General features: G+C 38.6%; 1 protein-coding gene across 1 annotated transcript; it reads right to left on the reverse strand.

Annotated features, from left to right (window-relative positions):
• Positions 1–6257: 6257 nt before the first annotated feature.
• Positions 6258–19453, reverse strand: LOC103350677 (caspase-12). Its single transcript, XM_089323480.1, is given in 9 exon segments — positions 6258–6454; positions 8253–8362; positions 9537–9713; positions 9716–9914; positions 11737–11752; positions 11754–11908; positions 12264–12358; positions 15790–16014; positions 19085–19453. Coding segments are annotated over 9 exon segments (1224 nt in total). The 5' UTR covers positions 19215–19453; the 3' UTR covers positions 6258–6337.
• Positions 19454–21441: the final 1988 nt, after the last annotated feature.

Consider the following 21441-nt stretch of genomic DNA (forward strand, 5'->3'; position numbering starts at 1 on the left):
TACATTATGATCTGTTTTTTCTCTTTCTTATACTCAATGTTAAATCATTATAGATCCATGGGAAGTTAATAATAAATGTGTAGAAAGTTGATGTTAACAAAAATGGTAGAATAGGGAACTCCAGCTGTCTATCCTCCACAAAAAAATAACACAATGTGTAAACTGGGAAAATTTTTCAGAAATAAATTCCTTGGTAAATATTCTGGAAACTAATTAAAAGCTTACAGCTAAATCTTGGTAAGAGAGTTTTGTAGAATTTTTAATTTCCTCAGTCCAGTCTCTTGCTACATGTACTGCATTCCTATCAAGCATCTAGTATAGAGAATGCAAAATGGACACTGTTCAAAGAACTGTGGTTCTGTCAGGTGGCAACCTAAAGGCATGGCTCAATAAACTTGTCTTTACATTAACTATCTCAGAATTATTCCATTGCTGACTAGGATACCAAGTGGCATTTATCAAAAAGATTTAAAGGCAAATTTAATAGTCATGCCTACCAGACAGTGGTACAGTTGTAGTAAGTTATATAAATATGAAAACCTAGAATTACTATACAACTCAGCATTTCTACTTGTAGATATATCTAAGATAGTTGAATAATGTATGAAGATGCTTCAAGAAGCTTATGGAAAATGGAATTGAAAGATGTTTATTTTAATAAAATAAGATTTTGAAATTACTGCCTATCTTTTTCATAATATGCATTCTTCATGTGATTTTGACCCCCCTCATAGATACAATTTCAATTTTTTTCTCTAAGATAAACTTTTCTTGGAATTCCATTTTCCATGAATTTCTTAAAGTATCCTGGTATGTTCAATATGAAGACACATGTTCAAAGAAAACAAGTATTTGTATGTGAATGTTTATACCTTCATTACTTATAATAGCCAAAATGTGGAAACAACTTAACTGGGAATCAAATGACCCACAGCTGAATAATACATGGTAAAAAAAGGTTGAACTTTCAGAATCGTATGTCAGATGAAAGAAATCATACACAGAAGTCCACATATTATATGACTCCATTCATATGAAATGTCCAAATTAGGCAAATCATGGGGACTGAAAAAGATTACAGAGTCAGGAGACAGAGGAAAATAAGTGATGACTGCTCAATATTAAGGAGTTTTCTTTTTGAGTGATGAAAATATTCTGAATTTCAACAGTGGTGATGGTTGTCTAGCATTGTGAATAAACTAGAAGTCAGTTTTACACTTGACAATAAAAAGTGAATTTTATGGTAAGTGAATTTTAACACACGTGTATACACAAATAGAAACAAAGTGGGCCATGGGTGGAAGCTCAAACTGTTTAGGCCATGTCTTCCCCAATGTACTCTAGGTTTAGTAGGGACACTGGACACCCTGGTTCTTTTTTTTTTTTTTTAACTTTTATTTAATGAATATAAATTTCCAAAGTACGATTTATAGATTACAATGGCTTCCCCCCCATACCGTCCCTCCCACCCACAACCCTCCCCTTTCCCACTCCCTCTCCCCTTCCATTCACATCAAGATTCATTTTCGATTATCTTAATATACAGAAGATCAGCTTAGTATACATTAAGTAAGGATTTCAACAGTTTGCTCCCACACAGAAACATAAAGTGAAAAATAATAGATGATTTTTTTAAAATGATGATGAAATCAGAGCAGACCTATTGTCATGTTTAATCCCAGTGAGAGTCAAGTTGGGAGTTGATAATTTCTTTTTTTTTTTTTTTTTACAGAGGATCAGTTTAGTATGCATTAAGTAAAGATTTCAACAGTTTGCACCCCCATAGAAACACAAAGTGAAATATATTGTTTGAGTACTCGTTATAGCATTAAATCTCAATGCACAGCACATTAAGGACAGAGATCCTACATGAGGAGTAAGTGCACAGTGACTCCTGTTGTTGACTTTACACATTGACACTCCTGTCTATGGCATCAGTAATCTCCCTATGCTCCAGTCATGAGTTTCCAAGGCTATGGAAGCCCTCTGAGTTCTCCGATTCTTATCTTGTTTAGACAAGGTCATAGTCAAAGTGGAGGTTCTCTCCTCCCTTCAGAGAAAGGTACCTCCTTCTTTGAAGACCTGTTCTTTCCACTGAGATCTCACTCACAGAGATCTTTTGCCAGAGTGTCTTGGCTTTCCATGCCTGAAATACTCTCATGGGCTTTTCAGCCAGATCCGAATGCCTTTAGGGCTGATTCTGAGGCCAGAGTGCTATTTAGGACATCTGCCATTCTATTAGTCTGCTGAGTATCTCACTTCCCATGTTGGATCACTCTCCCCTTTATTTATTCTATCGGTTAGTGTTAGCAGGTACTAGACTTGTTTATGTGCTCCCTTTGACTCTTAGTCCTTTCATTATGATCAATTGTGAACTGAAATTGATCACTTGGAACAGTGAGATGGCATTGGTACATGCCACCTTGATACACCCTGGTTCTTTCCTTAGTCTATATCAATTTGCAAGGCTCTTTGCCCAAAATTTGCCTTGTGGCTCTTTTTGCAGTATGTAATCCAACATTCAGTATCTGAATCTATAAATGAGAAATAATTTTCTTTGGTTGCATTAGAACAAAGTTTGACTAATAGAAGGCAAACAATTGACATCTTTTGGGGTATTCCAGGGCAAAAAATTAGCACCTTCAGAAGTTGAGAAGTTGTGGCTTTCAGGTTCTAGACTCCAACTCACTTCCACCTACTCTCTCATCCAACAAGGTGCTATATAAGCTTTTCATAAGTACATAATTGAGTCTCCCAGTGTTAATTTTAACTTGTTATCCAATCATTACATTTTTGTTTTTCCTATGACATCTTGGTCTTTCAACTGGATACCTGCCTACCTAACAAGATTCAAGTACAAATACAAATGAAAGAAAGTTGGCAGTGGTCAAGGCCCAAACATAGCTACTTTCAAACCCAAAATAAATGGGCTGAAAAACAAGAACCATTATATTGATGGACCATATTGTTTAAAAATGATGACTCAGTTGCTTTTCTTAATATGTTCTATAATCAGGAAATCATGTTGTATTTCCTTTTTACATGTGTTTAACAAAAAGTGCTTGGATCACTTTTTGCTTTATATTTTCCTGTAACACTACAAAAATTTTTGAATTTATTTAAAATTGATTATTTAATTAACTTAACTCTGTGTATAGGATACAACTATCTTCTTATTCATACAATTCACAATCCATTAGATTCCAAAAGTTAACTTTTCCATGCTACTTTATTTCTAGTAGTAGCAGGTAAAAACCAATGGATTTGGGTGAAGTGACATTCACTTAACTGTGTGCTCAGTGAAGCTTGTAATAGTGTTAACAGAGGAGCAAAAGATAGCTAGAAAAGAGAATGGCACCATGGTTTATTAGTACTGAATTTCTGTCTTGGCCTACAAAGGAAGCGTTCATTGCACTGACCAGAAGGAAACAAAACTAGGGAGGTACCTACACCTCTCTTTCTAGCCTTTTGTTCAGCCCTCACAATGGGGAGCAAAGTAATTTATCTAATTTGTGAGATTAGTACATATTGCACATAATTAGATTGGCTTCTTCCTCACCTCTTTTTCACAGTGGCATGCTCTTTGAAAGAATTCCCTGCCCTTCCAGGAAACGATTTTACCACATTGTCAGTGGTATACAGCAGTGAATACAGTAGAGAAGAGGTAAGGTAGAGTACCTCACTTTCAGGCAAAAGGTATTCAGATCCTCTGAGGACACCTATTAATCTGTAATGAAGCAGCTATTTTTATGTGATCTGTCTGAATAGTGTATAGACTTCTTACTTGGTTTAGAACTCAATGGAAAGGAGACTGACATAATTATCAGCACCAATCTCAGTAATAGTCAGTGTGCCTGACCTAAATTTAAACCCTAGTAGTTCTCCTAACAGGTACTTCTTTCTAGAAAATCCCCTGACTTTGGATGACCTGTTATTATTATTATTATTATTATTACACAGGATAGTTTTACATTGAGTGTAATGAGTTATGGTCAGTGGTCATGGATTGATTTATTCTGCTTCAGAAACCATATATGCTATATCAAATTTGAGATAATTATGACAGATTCTTTTGTATAGTATGAAAAATATGAATCTGAAAATGTTACAGAGTCCTTCATGAGCTTTTATAGTTAACAAGTCTACAATGTCAGGCTTTAAATACCCTCAAAGACAGGAATAGCTTATATCACATAATAGTTGAAGTCAGGAATCAGAGAGTTTTGTACATGTCATTAGTACCTCTCCCTGCCTGTGCATGATTGATCTATGGGATAATATAATGATTTGAATGTACATTAATGTTTCTTTTTAAAATTCATTTAATTTATACAGGTTTCATGTATTTCATATATACAGATTTAGAAACATAGTGAAATTTTCCACCCTTCTCTTCCTCCCCTCGCCCCAATGCTCCAACCTTTCTTTCTCCTTCCTTGTCCAAATCCACTGTTAATTTTAACAAAGATCTACTGTAAGTTTACTTAGTGATTGTAAAGTTAAACCTACACTAAGTAAAAGAATTCAACAAATAGTATGAAGGAAAAAAATGTTCTTCAAAAGAAGAGACAAGGGCTGTAACAATCATCAAATCTCAAAATGTCCATTTCATTCCAATACATTACATTTTAGATACTCTATTAGTTATCTGAGATCAGGGAAATAATACGTATGTGTCTTTTTGGGACTGGCTTATTTCACTAAGTATACTGATCCTGAGCTTTTTTTAATGTGTTTGGTAGCCATTTGAATTTCATCTCTTGAAAGATGCTGTTCAAGTCCTTTGCCCATTTCTTAGCTGGATCATTTATTTTGTTGTTGTTGAGTTTCTTGAGCTCTTTATAGATTCTGAATATTAACTCCTAAGCACATTCACAAGAAGCTGGATTTGAAGCTGAATTGATCCTAAGCACTCCAATATGGGATGCATCATTCCAAGTGGTGGCTTATCCTGCTATGTTACAATGCCCTCTCAAACATCCTCATTTTCTGGTTTTTAAAGTAAAATCAAATGAAATCATTCTTTCCCTGAGATTTTTCTTGATTGAAGACACAATGAGTTCCAGTAGAGAACTGAACAGTTCTGAGAGTGACGACTATGAAAATATACTAAAAGCAAGATCAAGAAGAATAAAGAGAAGTACGTTCCTCTGATATCTCATGTATGTGTGTATTTGCATGCATTAGTTTAAGAGTTCTATATGCATTTATGTAAGTTTCATTTACTTACATAATTTCTATCTTTAAAATCCAAATCTTCCTGTAAAGACACATCTTTAACAACATTATTTCTTGCACTTGCCTTCCTCCAGGGGCGGGTTCCCACAAGATTCCCCAGATCCCCTTTCCTATTTGAATGTTCTAGATGCTGGTGTCTTACACTTTGCCCTGGTACCACCAAAAGCTTTTTTCTGTCCAAGCTGTGCTAACTTGGGTAAAAGCCAGAGGCTCCATTCCTGTGAATTGCATAATCTTCATTTGCTCAACCAATAAAGACTGAAGATGTATTTCATTCCAAATTACTTCATGGAAAATACACCAGTTCCAAGTGTATTACATTTTCTCCAAAGAACACATGGTTTAGTCTCATTAGAGAATGTAAATTTATCCTGTTAACTTTGACCTGAGTTGAAAAATACTAGCCTTGGTATTGTTGTGCTGAGAAGCCTTTGCGTCTTCCCAAGTATTATTTGAAGATAAAAATGCCCTGCATTTGCTGAGAGCATGTTATGTAGGAAACTACCTCCACATAGTGGAAGCACTGACTAGGGTCATCTCAGAGGTGAAGGAATAGAAAAGCTTTCAGACTAAATTACAATGGTCAAATCACATGACATATTAAATCAGAATACTGAGCAAGAGACAAGGAGAACGAATGGGACTAGGTAGCACATTTAGATAGATTCAAGCAGCATGAAAGGACTGCACTCCCAGAGTACTGGAGTTCACAGTGTTCATAAACTCTGCTTCTTTCTTGCTGCATCAAGCTTCACAGGTGACAGTTCAGTGATCAGGACCAGTGTTGATGTCTAAGGATGGGCGGGCCACTGAGGAAGATACCCTGATCTAAAGATACACTTTTGCTCTTTCAGATAGATTCAAGGAATTGCACTTGCTTAGAGAGTAGCTGTCAATTTGCTGTTGAACAGTCTTGGGTCTCATTTACATTTCTTTGGTAGAGCATTTGTGGGACCAGAATGAGTGTCAACCAGTGTGACAGTTTAAGTGTGATAAAGTTCACAATCTTTTTTTAAAGATTTTATTTATTTGAGAGGTAGAATACATATGGTAAGAGGGAGAGACAGAGAGAAAGGTCTTTCATCCTCTGGTTCACTCCCTAAATGGCTGCAGTGGCCAGAAGTGGGCTGAACCGAAGACAGGAGCCAGGAGCTTCTTCCACGTCTCCCATGTAGGTGCAGGGGCCCAAATGCTTGGGCCATCTTCTACTGCTTTCCTAGGCCATAGCAGAGAGAAGAGAGCTGGGATTAGAACTAGTGCCCATATTGGATGCTGGCACCACAGGCAGAGAATTACCCTGTGCCCCAGCACCAGCCCCAAGTTCCCACTCTGGAGGCAGCATCATCATGATGTGGCTTTTTTCATCTCTTGCATCTCTAAGCAGCATATTTTTGCATCAGCATGGCTTTCCACTTATCTTTTCATTGGCTTTCTAACATGTTACTAATTTATAATCCACATTTATCAAGTTATATGAATTGTGCTTATGTGTTAAGTCCCTTCTTATTCTTCTGATATACAAAACTTATCCTATGAGTTTTCACTATATCACAAATGCTAAACTCTCTACCACATTATTATGCATGTTTAATACTTCTTATGCATTCCATCATGCTCACTTTCTTATCTTCAGTAGCAGAATTGGATATTCTCAACAGTAGTGCAAGAACCCATTACAGAATGTCATTTGTGGATCCATCCAATATGATTAGTTTTATTATCACAGAACGTATTTTTTATTCCTGACATTTTTCATGACAAAAAAAGAGAATGCACATTTTAAAAGTAAGTAAAATACATTTTTCATGGTCCAGGTGAGAATTACTATTACCTTGGCCTGGACTGATAGTACAGGATTTGGAGAAATGAATGAAACAGATAGAAAACTAGGCATCTAACAATAAAGGGGGTGTTACCAGGCTAAAGAGATCAAGGATAACTTCAGGTTTCTGGTTCTTCACAAATATGACTCACTATTAAATTGTGAGAAGAATTTAAAAGAACTAGAGTGATATGATAGATGTGGGTTCAATGTAATTATTCTCCTAGGGAGATATCTAGTTTAGCCTTTAGTTAAATATTGGTGTGACACTTAGGAAACAAATTTAATGAGTATATACAGAGTCAAGAATGTATCATCATGTGTGCAGGATCATAAAAATGTTCATGGAAAATGCATATTATGAAAACGGATATGATTGGATTTTAGAAAATTCACATCAAAATAAACTTATCTATTTTACATTTTTAAAGAAATATATTTATTAATTGGGGAGAGGAGAGAGAGAGATCCTATCCACTGACTCACCCCCTAAGTGCCAAAAATGGTTTAGTCTAGGGTAGGCTAATGCTGGAAACTTGAGCCAGAATCTCAATCCAAGTGTCCCACATGAATAGCACGGAGCCAACTAACTAATTCATCTTTTGCATCATCCTAGGCTGCACCTAAGTAAGTAACTATAATCAGGATCAGAGCCAGGGCTTGAACCCAGGTACTCGGGTATAGGATGTAGGTGTATTAAACAATGTGTCAATGACTAGACTAAATTCCCACCCCAATAGTCATCTTTGAATCTAATTTTTCCACATACATTTTGATGCACTCTAACAGATAGCTATTAATTACCATGAAAATTGAACAATTTGATCTAGGAAGAGACTTGTTGAAGGGCTGAAATAAATTAATAAATCTATCTATCTGTGAATATAAATACATACATTACTACTGTGTACTATATGCAGGTAATTTTTCAGCCTTTTATTATATTAACTTAATTAAGTTGTAAGACAGTAATCCAAAATTTGTTGAACAAAGCTATGAGAATATGACTTTATTGAGAAAATCCACAGTATTTCTATGTGATATTTCAGAATTTCTTCTTTACATGAACTTGAGGGATTGGGATAGGAAATAGCATTAAGTTGATTTAAGAGTTGTAGAATTCTTTAAGAAAATTCACAATGATTTTAACAAAGTTTTCTGAGGCATAGCATTGTAAAGAAAACACCTTTACCTTTTGAAACATTTCTTCCAAATGGTAACACCAAGAATACTCTTTGAAGCAGAATGTAAGTTGGGAAATGAAGAGACACCCATGTGTGCCAGTTCTCCAAGAAATATTATCTGCAAATGAAATATATAAAAATATTGAAGAATGTGGCCTTTTTGTAAATGTGAGAAACTCCTCAAGCCACAGCTTTGAAACAATGTCTGACTTTGTGTCTCTTTGGAGGGGAGAGAGACACCAAAGCTGGGTCAAAATGAAACCTCAGGTTTCTTTAAAAGGCTCAGAGAAAGCCTTCATGGATACTCATCGTAAAACCTGGTGATTTTCTTAGGAAGCAATCCATGGTAATGACCTGTAGTATTGAAAATAGTGGAAAAAACAAAACACAAATCCTTCCAGTACTAGTTACCTAAAAGAGAAAAAGAACTGAGCTCTTGACATTCCTTGACTCTGGGCAATATCTTCATCCACTATACCTGTTTCATACTATAATTTTTGTATTTATTGTTATCCTGTACACATATTTTGAATGAATATCACTTTCTTGTTTCAATGTGATCCAATCTGTTCTATCACTGAAAACAAAAATATTAATCCTTTTATTACAATTTCAACCTTGCAGCTACCTTTCTAGATTTTCTTTCTTCTTACACTCATGTTTAAAAATTTATCTAGGTTTACTATCTCCATTTCCTCCTAATCTGCTCAATTATGTCTGACCTCTCCCTCCTATTTATGACTGTTCCCAGATTTTCCAAAATACTCTCACCAAGTAACCCATGTCCGCCAAGTAATAAAATGTAATGGTCATTTATCAGGCCTCACTTCACCTGGCATCTCATTCACATCAGACATTGTGTTCAGCTCGAGCATGTTTTTTGCTAGTAATTCTGTAAAACATACTCCCATTTTTCTTTCTAATACTTTGACCCTACTTAGTGAGTCAAATATGCCACCAGATTTATCTTTGCATCTCAGGTTTTGAACTCCAAAGTTCCTCCAGCGTCTGTTTTAGAACCTATTCTCATGCTGTTCCCTGTTCTTGGATGACTGTATCTACATCTAGGATATTAAATATCATGCTTAAGAGGAGTAGCTCTCCAAATTCTCTTAATAGTTATTTCCTTTGAAACACTGAATGGTGAAACCCTCTACATTTCATTTTGAAACATGTCAAAGGCATCCATAGCATTCTTTCAGGATTCCTGTTTAACTGGACAGTCCAGTTCTAAATTGGGTCATTTCTCATTGTTTTGGCCAACTTATTGTTTCATTAATAATGGTATAAACTGCATACAGTTTTTCTCTGGACCAGGTTTAAGAATAGTACTACCACGTTGCTTCCTTCTTCCATACCTGGAAATGTGAGCGCCGGACGCCTGCTGAATGGAAAACCATTCAGGACCTCTCCCTGGGGTCCAGCTGAAGCCTCACCGCCTTGGCAGGCTCTCATGATGAGGACCCTTAGTTGTTTCTGAGACTGTTGGAGTTACAGTTATTGAAAATATTGAAGTTGTTGTCATCACAAAGAATGTCTGGCTCTAGATCTCTGTGCTCCGTCCCACAGATTCCGTTCTCATTGCCATGGGACATGAACACCAGGAATGTGCTGTCTGAGGAATGGTGTTCTCCCCAGGCAGCAAACTCCATTAGTTCTGTTTTCTTCTCCTAAAGAGACTCCAGAGTCATGTTCAGAGAACTTTGCATATATAGATTGTACTCACATAATAGATTGAGTTCACAATTATGCACTAAGGAATTGGGAGATTTAGACTGAATAGAATTATGAGAGAAACACTGTTCTGACATAAAACCAGACAATTTAGGTGCACCAAGTACTAAAATTAGTATGGCTTATATAGAATCTAAGCCAGTGGTTTTTAATGCATTTCGGAAGATGCTGGGAGATGGATTATAATAAGATCCAGGTGAGATACTGAGGTCATTTCACCAATAAGATCATTTTCTTTAATCTGTGTTACAATGAAATTCCTTTAACTGCTCAGTTAAAAAGATCAGGAGACTTTTCTATGGACAAAATTTCACAGCACCCGGGTCAGCATTTGCAGCTTAGTGGGTTAAACCATCACTTGTGATGCCAGCATCCCATATAAGAAGCTAGTTCAGTGGGAGCTGGTGCTGTGGTTCAGTGGGCTAAAGCCCTGGCCTGCAGGGCTGGCATCCCATATGGGTATCGGTTTGAGTCCTGGGTGCTCCACTTCTGATCTAGCTTTCTGCTGTGTCCTGGGAAAGCAGTAGAAGATGGCCCAAGGACCCTGTACCAGCATGGGGGACCCGGAAGAAGCTCCTGGCTTTGGATCAGCTCAGCTGCTGTTGTGGTCATTTGGGGAGTGAACCAGAGGATGGAAGACCTTCCTCTCTCTCTGACTCTACTTCTCTCTGTAACTCTTTCAAATAAATAAAATAAATCTTTAAATAAAATAAATCTCTCTCTCTCTCTATATATATATATATCTCCCCCTCTCTCCTTTTCTCCCTCCCTCCCCTCCCTGCCTCCCTCTCCCTCTTTTTCCCTCCTCCTCCCTCCCTCCTGCCTCTTTTTCTTCTACTTCTGTGTGTGTGTGGGTTTGTGTGTGTTTGTATGTGTGCGTGTATTTTTCCCTCTGTCTCTGTCTTACAAATAATTTAGTTAACCAAAGAATTAATTACAACAAGTTTCTTTACCATGGAGCGGCAGAAATTTAGGTTTAAACTGGTCTTTTTTATTTTTTAAAGATTTTTAAAATTTTATTTGAAAATCATAGTTACACAGAGAGAGAAGGAGAGGCAGAGAGATAGAGAGGTTGTCCATCCTCTGGTTCACTCCCCAGTTGGCAACAACAGCCAGAGCTGCACAATCTGAAGCCAGGAGCTTCTTCCGGGTTTTCCCATGTGGGTGCAGGGGCCCAAGGACTTGGGTCCTCTTCCACTGCTTTCCCAGGCCATAGCAGAGAGTTGGATCAGAAGTGGAGCAGCCAGGACTAGAACCGATGCCCATATGGGATGCTGGTACTACCGGCAGCGGCTTTACCCACTATGCCATAGCACCAGACCCTAAACTGGTCACCCTGGGTATTTTGGGCAGAATCACTTTTACTTGTGACTGTGTGTATTTTATTTTGCTATACAACTATCTTTACATTTAGAAACTAGATTTGGACATTACAAAGCCTTTGCAAATTCATTCTGTACTATCTTCCAATTTCAGAAACACAAGCTTTTGTCTCACTCAGACCATCAAATAAAAGGTGTCTCCCCAGTTCATAATTTCAGAAAGACCCAACAGTTTTAGTGAAATTCTGCTGTAGAGAACCTCTCTAAATCTTTGCTATGAGATCATGCATTAGAAAAAAAATGAAATCCAGGACATCCTATTCTGCAGCAAGAGAATTCCTGTGAAATAATACATCTAGTTCTTACTGCAGTCAAGGAAGAGATTGAACACAGTTTAAAAGGGAAGAAAGCTTGCCCCCTCTATTGAGGGCAGTACCTGAGAAGTGAGATTCTTTCATAATCACAGAATATCCAAGGTCTTCAAGTAGATCTTTCATGTTCAAAAGGTCAGTCTCGGAACCATCTCGATTAGGAAGATATCTAAATTCTTTGTTGCAGATGATGAAGGCCAGGTGTGTTCGACCTTCCTTCTCCGTCGCTAGATAGATCTTCAATCAACAGGCACAGCATTATTTATCCAAGGCCTCCTCCCTTACATCACCAAAGTTACAAACAAAAGATGTCAATGTACTTACAAAAGGGAGCCCAAAATGATAACACATGTGCACTGGGTTTAAGTATCCACACTGCAAACTCAGCTTGGGTTAGACAAGGAGAGGAGCTAAGAGTATGTTCCAGGATAGCATAGAAGAAACTGAAAATCTAAGTCAAGGACCCCTCAGACAGGCAACATCATATGCCCCTGATCTAAATATGCTTTTGACAAGAAATAAATGTACAGTATATCCCCAGTGTCTCGTTTGAATAGACAATATTGTGTCTGCTTATTCCCAAGCATGTCACCTCATCTAACCTTTCTTTCTTCAGTTTATGGAAATGATTTCGAGGGCAAAGCTTCAGTGGAACATTGGGTTGGGCACCCATGGTTTTCTGCGTAGCTAAAAGAGAGAGAGAAAAGAAGAAATCATCAAGCAGTAATATCCACTGTACTGCAGTAATGCAGACCAGTTAACTGTGCTCTCATTCTTTAAGCATTTATACTGCAATTCCACTGAACAGTATAACAAAACAACACATTCAGTTCATTTTTAAAGTGACTAAACCAAAGATTTTGAACACCTCTCCCTTTTTAAAATTCTGCTTATTACAGATCCCACCACAAATTTCTGTGCTTTTGTTAGTGGCTGTGACATTAACTAATCTTCTACACTTTGGAGTCACATTAAAAAAACCCAAAATTTGGAAGGAAGCCCAGTATGCATCCAGGCTAGTCAAGTCTCTATTTGGAGACTTTAAATCCATTTACAATATCTCAACTTTATTATCAGTATTCTGACAATTCCACTGACAGGGATAATACAGTTCTCTAAGGCTGTGTATCCTAAGACATGTGCTTTGTAAGCTTTAGCATGTATTTCTGACATTGGGACCATGCAGAAACATCTAACTGCTTTCCTGATGTAACTCCTTAAATTCTTCCATTACTTCTATGTTTCTTTCCCTGTGCTTCCATTCTTATATGAAAATGTTCTCAAACAATTATTGTACTGTATCTTGATTACCTTATTTTCCAAAATCTTACATGATCCATGGAGATATTTCTCATCTTTATATTCCCAATATCAAGAATAATATCTGGTAAGCTTGTAAGTTTATACTTGTTAATTAATGGACATTTTAAAGTCCGTGAGAATAGCTATGAGGTAACTCTGGTTCTGTGTTTTCCATTAGAGCAATACATTTTCAGTTCCTTGTATTTTTGCATAAGAATTGTTCCATCATTTTGAGCACTGAATACATCAATTCTACTTTCCCTCTGACTATGAAAAGAATGTGTCCTAGCTGAGGGCAGTACCTCTACTTACGTTATGAAGTTCGTCCTCTCTCACCGTAAGGATTTTACTCAGATGTTTATTCGGTCCCATGTTCAACATCATCAGATTTTCTCTTTCTCCTTAGTATGTTATTCCAATTGGCATGCCTTAATATTAATCATTTAAAGCAAGACTTGTCCTGGCTTTGTTTCCTCTCAGCTGTTGTCCTTATTCACCTCTGAATAAAATTTAATGAACTCATAGTTTATTTTCACTATTTCCTTTTTTTATGCCACTTAGTTTTTCCTTATATGCAATCTGACTTGCTATTCTCATCTCCTAAATGGAATACTTATCATCATGCTACCATTGACCATTTGTTGGTTTCTGAGATTACACATGGTTGAACACATTGTTTTTCTTGACAACTGTTCTCTATGATTCTATGGTGCTAACTTTCCCAGCCATTTTCCCCTAAGACAGCTATCTTCATTATTGTCTCTTCCTTTTCTGCCATCATTCTAAGAGTTGGCTTATTCTATATGGGCACCTATGCAATTCTCTTTCAAAACACTTTCTATTGGTGGCATCTTCCAGTTTATTCTTTTAAAATACCATATTCTGGTTGATGAACCCCAAAATTTATTCTCAACCCTGATTTCTCTGTGAACTGCTCAGTTGAACATTTGCTTTCCTATTCAACACCTGCTCTTGGAAATACCATCTAATTACATGCAAAAAATGACACTTAATATGTGTCTACTTCTGCAAATCTCTCTCTTCTTCATATAAGTTTCCACTGACGCAGTAAATGGCACATACACCCAGTTACCAATCCAAAAACTTACACTCCTAATTTATTCTTTCCTCTTTCTTAATCTATATTCAGTTCATTAATAAAATTCTGTTGATCCTACCTCAAAACTAGATCACAAATTTAACCACATGCCATCATCTTTATGACTATACCCACCATCTGTAAGTTACTATCTCACTTGAAATATGGAAACAACTCTTAATTAACCTTTGTAAATCCTATGCTTACCCTATCACTATTCTTCTTTTTAAATTTCTAAGATAGTAGTAAATAAAAGGAGAATTCATTATTTATAAAATTTCCTTTGTAAAATCATGTTATATCGTTGGAGTTGCAATTCTCTTGGATCTATTAATCTGTTATATTTTCAATAGTGGAAGTTAAATAAAGGGGAGAATTCAGAGTATCTTGAGAAGAAAGTAAACCCGAGGAAAAGAAAAAAAGAAGAGGAGAAAATATAAGTGGTTAAAATAAAGATAGAAGAGGAATAGATTATCAATGGGAAGGAATAGAATAGACTGTAAGAAAGAGGTATGGGGCCAGTGCTGTGGCATAGCAGGTAAAGCCACCACCTGCTCCACTTCTGATCCAGCTCTCTGCTATGACCTGGGAAAGCAGTGGAAGATTGCCCAAGTACTTGGGCCCCTGCGTTGGCATGGGAGACTAGTTAAGAAGCTCCTGGCTCCTGGTTTCAGATTGCCACAGCTTCAACCATTGCAGTCATCGGGAATGAACCAGTGGATGAAGACTACTCTCGCTCGCTCTCTGCCTCTGCTTATCTGTAATATGCCTTTCAAATAAATAAATAAATCTTTAAGAAAAAAAGAAAGAGGTATAAAGGGGAATTGAGAATGAAGTGGAAAAGGGAAAGTGAGAGACTAAAAGTTCTCTTCAGGCTTTAGCACTTCATTTATAACTTTTTTTTTTTTTTTTGACAGAACAGACAGTGAGAGAGACAGAGAGAAAGGTCTTCCTTTTGCTATTGGTTCACCCTCCAATGGCTACCGTGTCCAGTGCACTGCAGCCGGCGCACCATGCTGATCCGAAGGCAGGAGCCAGGTGCTTATCCTGGTCTCCCATGTGGGTGCAGGGCCCAAGCACTTGAGCCATCCTCCACTGCACTCCCCGGCCACAGCAGAGAGCTGGCCTGGAAGAGGGGCAACCGGGACTCCACCTTTCTGCTAATGCAAACACCAGGAGGCAGCAGATGGTGGTTCAAGTGCTTAAATCCCTACCACCCATGTAGATGACCTAGATTGAGTTCCAGGTGCATGGTTTTGGTCCTGGCTTTTGCAGGTATTTGCAGAATGAACTAACCAATGAAAGACAATTTCTCTCTCTCTCTTTCTCTCTCAGATGTAAGATAGCTCCCTCCCCCCGTGTGTGTGTGTCTGTATCACTTTGCCTTTCATAAAAAAATACATAAAAATTTTTAAAGAATACTTATACTTGCTTTAGACATATGTTTTAGCAATGGATGTTAACAATAATAGATGACTCTGCCAAGCAGAGGCTGTACAATCATAATATTACAAATAAGCAACTTTTATGGAGTAAGATTATTATTAAAGAAAAAAAGATGCAGAGGTATAAATGTGATTGGGATATATCAGGGCATTTGTATTATTAAGTAATACAGATAACCATGTGGAGAGGGTTCTAGAGATAGGATAGTTTATTCTCCACTTGAAATGGAAGAAATAAAGAAACTGCACAAGGTCAGTAGAGGATTACTCACTTAAACTCAGCTGGGTCATAGCCTCGAAGATGTTTTTGCCTACCACTTGTGTTGCATTAGTGGTATCAACCTGGTTTTCAGTGTTGTTCACAGGGGAATTCGCTTCTTTCTCTGTTCTGTATAATCCATTTCCACTTACACATTCCTCATCCAAAATGGCACTAACTGGGTTCCAGGCAATCATTTTCCACATGTTAACTGCATCTTCTTCAGGTGGTCTCTTAGCTGTCAAAAACTATGGGATCTTAGATATAGACAAAAATTTAGGTATCAAATTCAAGGCCCTAATTTTACTTTGCAGAAGAATCACCTGGAAAACTTCTACATATCCATTCCCAGAAATTCTGATTTCATAGGTCAGTGTGGGACCCATAAGCTTTGATTTCTAACAGTCCTCAGGTGGTGCCAGAGCTGCAATTTCAGGAATTACACTTGAGTGACATCTATGGTGTTCAATTCTCTCCGCATTTTACAAAGGAAATGGAGATTCAGAAAAGTAAAGCAACTGTATTAAGGTACTTAATGTGATAGCTGACACAGTTTAGTCTTTGTATCATCTGTGAGCCCTTCACATCTTGTACATTTTATCAAGAATTGATTTAAAGAGACATTATATTCACTATCTGTAGCACTAAAACACAACCATATCATAATGCATTTTTAAAAATTATTGTTTATTTTTATTATTTATTTGAGAGGCAGACACGTAGAGGAGAGGAAGAGAAACTGATCCTATCATCTGGTCCATGTCCCAAACCCCTCCCCAAATGCCCTCAATGGTCAGAGTTGAGCCAAACTGAAGCCAGGAGTCAGAAACTCAATTCAGGTCTTCTATGTGGGTGGCAGGGACCCCCAAACATGAGCTGTCACCGTCTGCCTCCCAGGACTGCTTTAGTGGAAGCTGGAGCCTGGTCTCAAACCCAGGTACTCAGATATAAAATGTAGATGCTTCTGCTAATGTCCTTCTTTATTTTTTAAAGATTTTATTTATTTACTTGAAAGTCAGAGTTACACAGAGAGAGAAGCAAAGGCAGAGAGAGAGGTCTTCCATCCGCTGGTTCACTCCCCAACTGGCCGCAATGGCCGGAGCTGTGCCAATTTGAAACCAGGAGCCAGGAGCTTCCTCTGGGTCTCTCTTGCAGGTGCAGGGGCCCAAGGACTTGGTCCATCCTTCACTGACTTCCCAGGCCACAGCAGAGAGTGGGTCGGAGAGGAGGAGCCGGGACTCGAACCTGCCCATATGGAATGACGGCCCCACCCGCCACACCACAGCGCTGGCCCCTCTGCTAATGTCTTAAAAGCAAGGCCAACAGGTGCCTCCAGTAATAGGCTTTTGTTTCTGTTTTCAAGGCCTGTAAGATGGCTTTCTATGCAGAGTTTGAAAGCACAAACTGGATCTTATTGATTTGCTTTTATAGACAAAAGATCATACAGACAGAAGAAGGAAGGAGGAAATATAAGTTACTCTGTTCAAAAGTTACTCTGTATAAAATCTCAGCCTGACAAGAGAACACTTAGAAAATACATATGTATTTTCTATATGAGCCAAAAGAAAAGTCTAAAATTTCAGGAAAAGTTTAAGGAATTAGGTTCAAATTTTGAAATATTTTCTTTTGTTTCAAGAAGCCGAAACATATTAAGAGACTTATTCTGTTAGCATATTCATTGCTATGCTCCAATCTCCCAGATCCTCTTTTATCCTTAGAACTGCACAACAATATCTACTGCTTTTTGGTAAACAGAATTGACAAATCAGAAGATCAGGAGAGAAAAGAAGAGATTATTTATATGTGGTTTAGATAAATGGAGGAGTGAAGTATACTATTATGTGCTGGTCCACTCCTCAAATGCCTGGGCAAAAGCTAGGAGATATGAACTCAATCCTTGTCTCCTGTATGGGTTTAGAACCCAGACTGTACAAAACCTGTGCACTTCTGCCTTTTTGATACCTCAGCCTCTATTATATTACTGGAAATGAGAACTATCACATGAAGGAGACTCAATTGTCTCATCCAAGGTCACCCCTGTTTTTTGTTTAAACTTCACAATGTATGGCAAGTATTTTATTTTGAAAGGTCATCACATAAGGACTATTTGATGTTTTGGATGGCTGCAGGGTATTTCAGGTGTTGATAGATAATAACTTTAAATGTTTTCTCAAACTCATGCATCCACAAAACAACTAAACCAGTCATACACAAAAGCATATGATAAAAACCATATTTTTGGGAGCAGTGCTGTGACATAGTAGGTAAAGCCGCTGCCTTCAATGCTGGCATCCCATATAGACATTGGTAACTGTCTTAGCTATTCCACTTCTGATCCAGCTCCCTGCTAATGGCTTGGGAAAGCAATGGAAGATGTCTCAAGTGGAAGACCATGAAGAAGTTCTTGGCTACTGGCTTCAGCCTGGCCTAGCTCTGGCTGTTGAGGCCATTTGGAGAGTGATGGAAGATCTCCTCCACCCTTGCTTCCTCCCTCCCTCCCCCTCTCCCTGGCTCACCCTCTTTCCCTGTAACCCTGACTTTCAAAACAAATAAATGAATATTTTATAGAAGTATTTTCTAGTACCACACACCCTACTCTCAGTTCAACATCCTAGATGCAATTTCCCTAGATAATTTCTGTTTCTGCTTTTTCATTGTAATCTTTGAAACTCTCAACAGTGCTTTTTTTTTTTTCTATTACCTGGTATATGAGTAGAAAACATATAATGTCATTGACTATCTCATAAGAAAATGAAATGTAGGTCACTTATACTGCCTCATTTCTATCCTGTTCCACCCAGTATTTGATGAAAACATAATTTTTAATTATTTTGTTCATTAACTTTTAAACGTTAAATAATATAAGTTTCATCAAAATTTTTTGGTAAAAAGTAAAGATTTATTTTGATACTGAATAACTTTGGAACCATGAAGTACACGTGTAGTTTTTTCATAATACTCATTTGCCATGAAGTTTCTGAAAACGCATGATATGCATTGATTTCAAAATAGTTTGCACCAAAATAAATTCATCTTTTAGTTCTGTTTTCCACAAAGTATTCTTGTATATTTAACTCTCATTTTTTCACCCATGGTTGTGGCTCTGTAGCTTAATTCTCCTTGTATAAGTTGATAATAGTTGTCCTCATACAATTTTTCCATCATTTCTCACCTCAAATCATCCCAGGATTTTTAAAGTATTGTTGATATATATACATACACATACATATACAAATATATATGTAATGAAAAATTTACCAACATAAATGTTTCAGTTGTCCCATTCAGTGATACTTAAATATACTCACGACCCGGACGCGCGGTCTGGCAGGGTGGTCTGGGCTGGGGCAGGTTCCCCCTGACGCCAGTGTGCTGAGGACCTTGCGGGCTGGTACACCCAAGTCCTGCGGACCCGGGGGCCACTCCCTTGCTAGGCATCTGAGAGGGAACTTGGCTCCCGTTCAGGAAGCCCAGGGGAGGGACCTCGGCGGAGGGAGGGGCCTTAGGAGGGGCTCCGCGGGGGACCCCTCGGCGCCTCCGGGGAAAGCCCAGATCCGGCCTTCCTGCCCCGCAGTGATGAAGGCGCCTGCGCTGGGCGCCAGCACGGACAGGCCCTGCACCCCCTCCTTTGTTCTTTGTTGGGCTGTGGGCCCAGGCCTGGCCGCCTGCCCTTACCCTGCCGGTCCAGTTTTATCCCGGGAACCACCGCCCCACCCCGCACCCGCCCATTCCATTCTCCGCATAGAGGGCGTGTTGGGTGACCCCTCCCTGCCTAGACCCTGCCAGACACATCTCCCTTGGCTGCTCTAGACACACACCTGTCGCCACTGACACCAACCACAGGTGCAGCTCAGTCCAGGAGCACCTCTCCAGAGCTCGAGCTGCGTGGGCGGCTCCCCAGACCCCTTCCTCGCCACCCCTACCTGCTCTTGCTGAAGCAGAGGCACCTTTCACAGAGGTAATCTGACCAGTTCCTAGGCCATCCCTGGGCGGGTATTGCCAGGACCCAGGGCCCACAGTGGTAGTGACCAAACCAGAGGCTGGCCTAGCACTGGCTCCTGACCCTGGAAGACACCTGGGCCAGGAGCCAAGCTGGGCACAGGTGAAGATCCCTGCAGACCACTCCCGCGGCCCCTCCTCAGGAACCTCAGTTTGCCGTGGGTCCGAGAGGTAGGGCAAAAATTAAAAAACAAAAACAAAAAAAACTCATGACAATTTGCAGTGATAACCACCACTCATTTCCAGATATTTTTCCAATCTTTTAAAACTGAAACCATATACCCATTAAACATATAACTCCATGCCATACTTTGGACATGGTTTCAGTGAGTTCTATGAAGATTCATGTGTTGGAAACTTGGTCCCCATTGTGGAAATGAAGTAATGGAATCTTTAATGAGGTGGCCCTAGCGTATCGTGATTATGTCATGGTAGTGCTGCCTTTGGTCTCCTATGGTGAGTTAGTTCTCACAAGAGCAGGTGGTTAGAAACAGGCTACAATACCACATGTGCTTGGCCATAACTACATGCGGATAGTTCCCTTTCTGTTTCTCTGCCGTTTTGTTATGCAGCCAGAGAAAACAAACTAGGATGCCATTGAACCATTCAGCCACCAGAATCATGAGCCATATAAACTATGCACTTTATACAGTACCCAGCCTCAGTTACTTTAACAATGATAAACAACCCCTCCTCCTTCCAGCCTGTGAAAACCACAGTCTATTCTCTGTCTATGAATCTGACTACTCTAGATATCTAAAATAAGTAGAATCCTATAGTTAGCATATTGCCCTGAAGAATCAGTCATATTGTGGCATATTCCAGAATTTCTTTCATTTTCAAGACTGAATAATATTTTGTTTTATGTATTTTATGCATTTTGCTTATTTATTTGTCATTCAGTAAACACTTGAGTGCTTCCATATTTTAGCTATTATGAATAATACTGCAATGAACATGAGTATAAAAATATCTCCTTTAGAGTCAGCTTTAAATTTCGTTGTGTATATGCCAAAAACTAAAAATTGCTGGATCATATGATAATTATATCTGTTTATCTGTCTATCTTTTTAATCTACATTAAATGCTTTATACCATTTTCCACAGTGATTGGACCATTTTACAATTCCTATCAATGCTACATAAAGGTGTCTTTCTTTTTTTTTTTTTTTTTTTAGGATTTATTTATTTATTTGAAAGTCAGAGTTACACAGAGAGACGAGAGGCAGAGAGAGAGAAATAGGTCTTCCATCAGATGGTTCACTCCCCAACTGGCCACAATGGCCAGAGCTGCGCCAATCCAAAGCCAGGAGCCAGGAGCCTTTTCCAGGTCTCCCAGCCGGGTGCAAGGGCCCAAGAACTTGGGCCATCCTCCATTGCTTTCCCAGGCCATAGCAGAGAGCTGGATTGGAAGTGGAGCAGCTGGGTCTCGAACCAGCACCCATATGGGATGCTGGCGCCTCAGGCCAGGACATTAACCTGCTGTGCTACAGCATGAACCAAAGTTTCAATTAAACCATTTCCTTACCAACACTAATGATGTTGTTTTTGGTGTTTTTGTATTTTTTTATAGTTATCCTAATGGATATGAAGTAGTATCTCACTGTATTTGTAGGTATCATTTCCATTCACTCCCACCATGTTAACTGAAATTCTTTTCCTTATT

Source organism: Oryctolagus cuniculus, chromosome 1 (genome assembly GCF_051225735.1).
Source record: "Oryctolagus cuniculus isolate XC-2025 breed Fujian yellow rabbit chromosome 1, ASM5122573v1, whole genome shotgun sequence".
Classification (NCBI taxonomy): Eukaryota; Metazoa; Chordata; class Mammalia; order Lagomorpha; family Leporidae; genus Oryctolagus; species Oryctolagus cuniculus.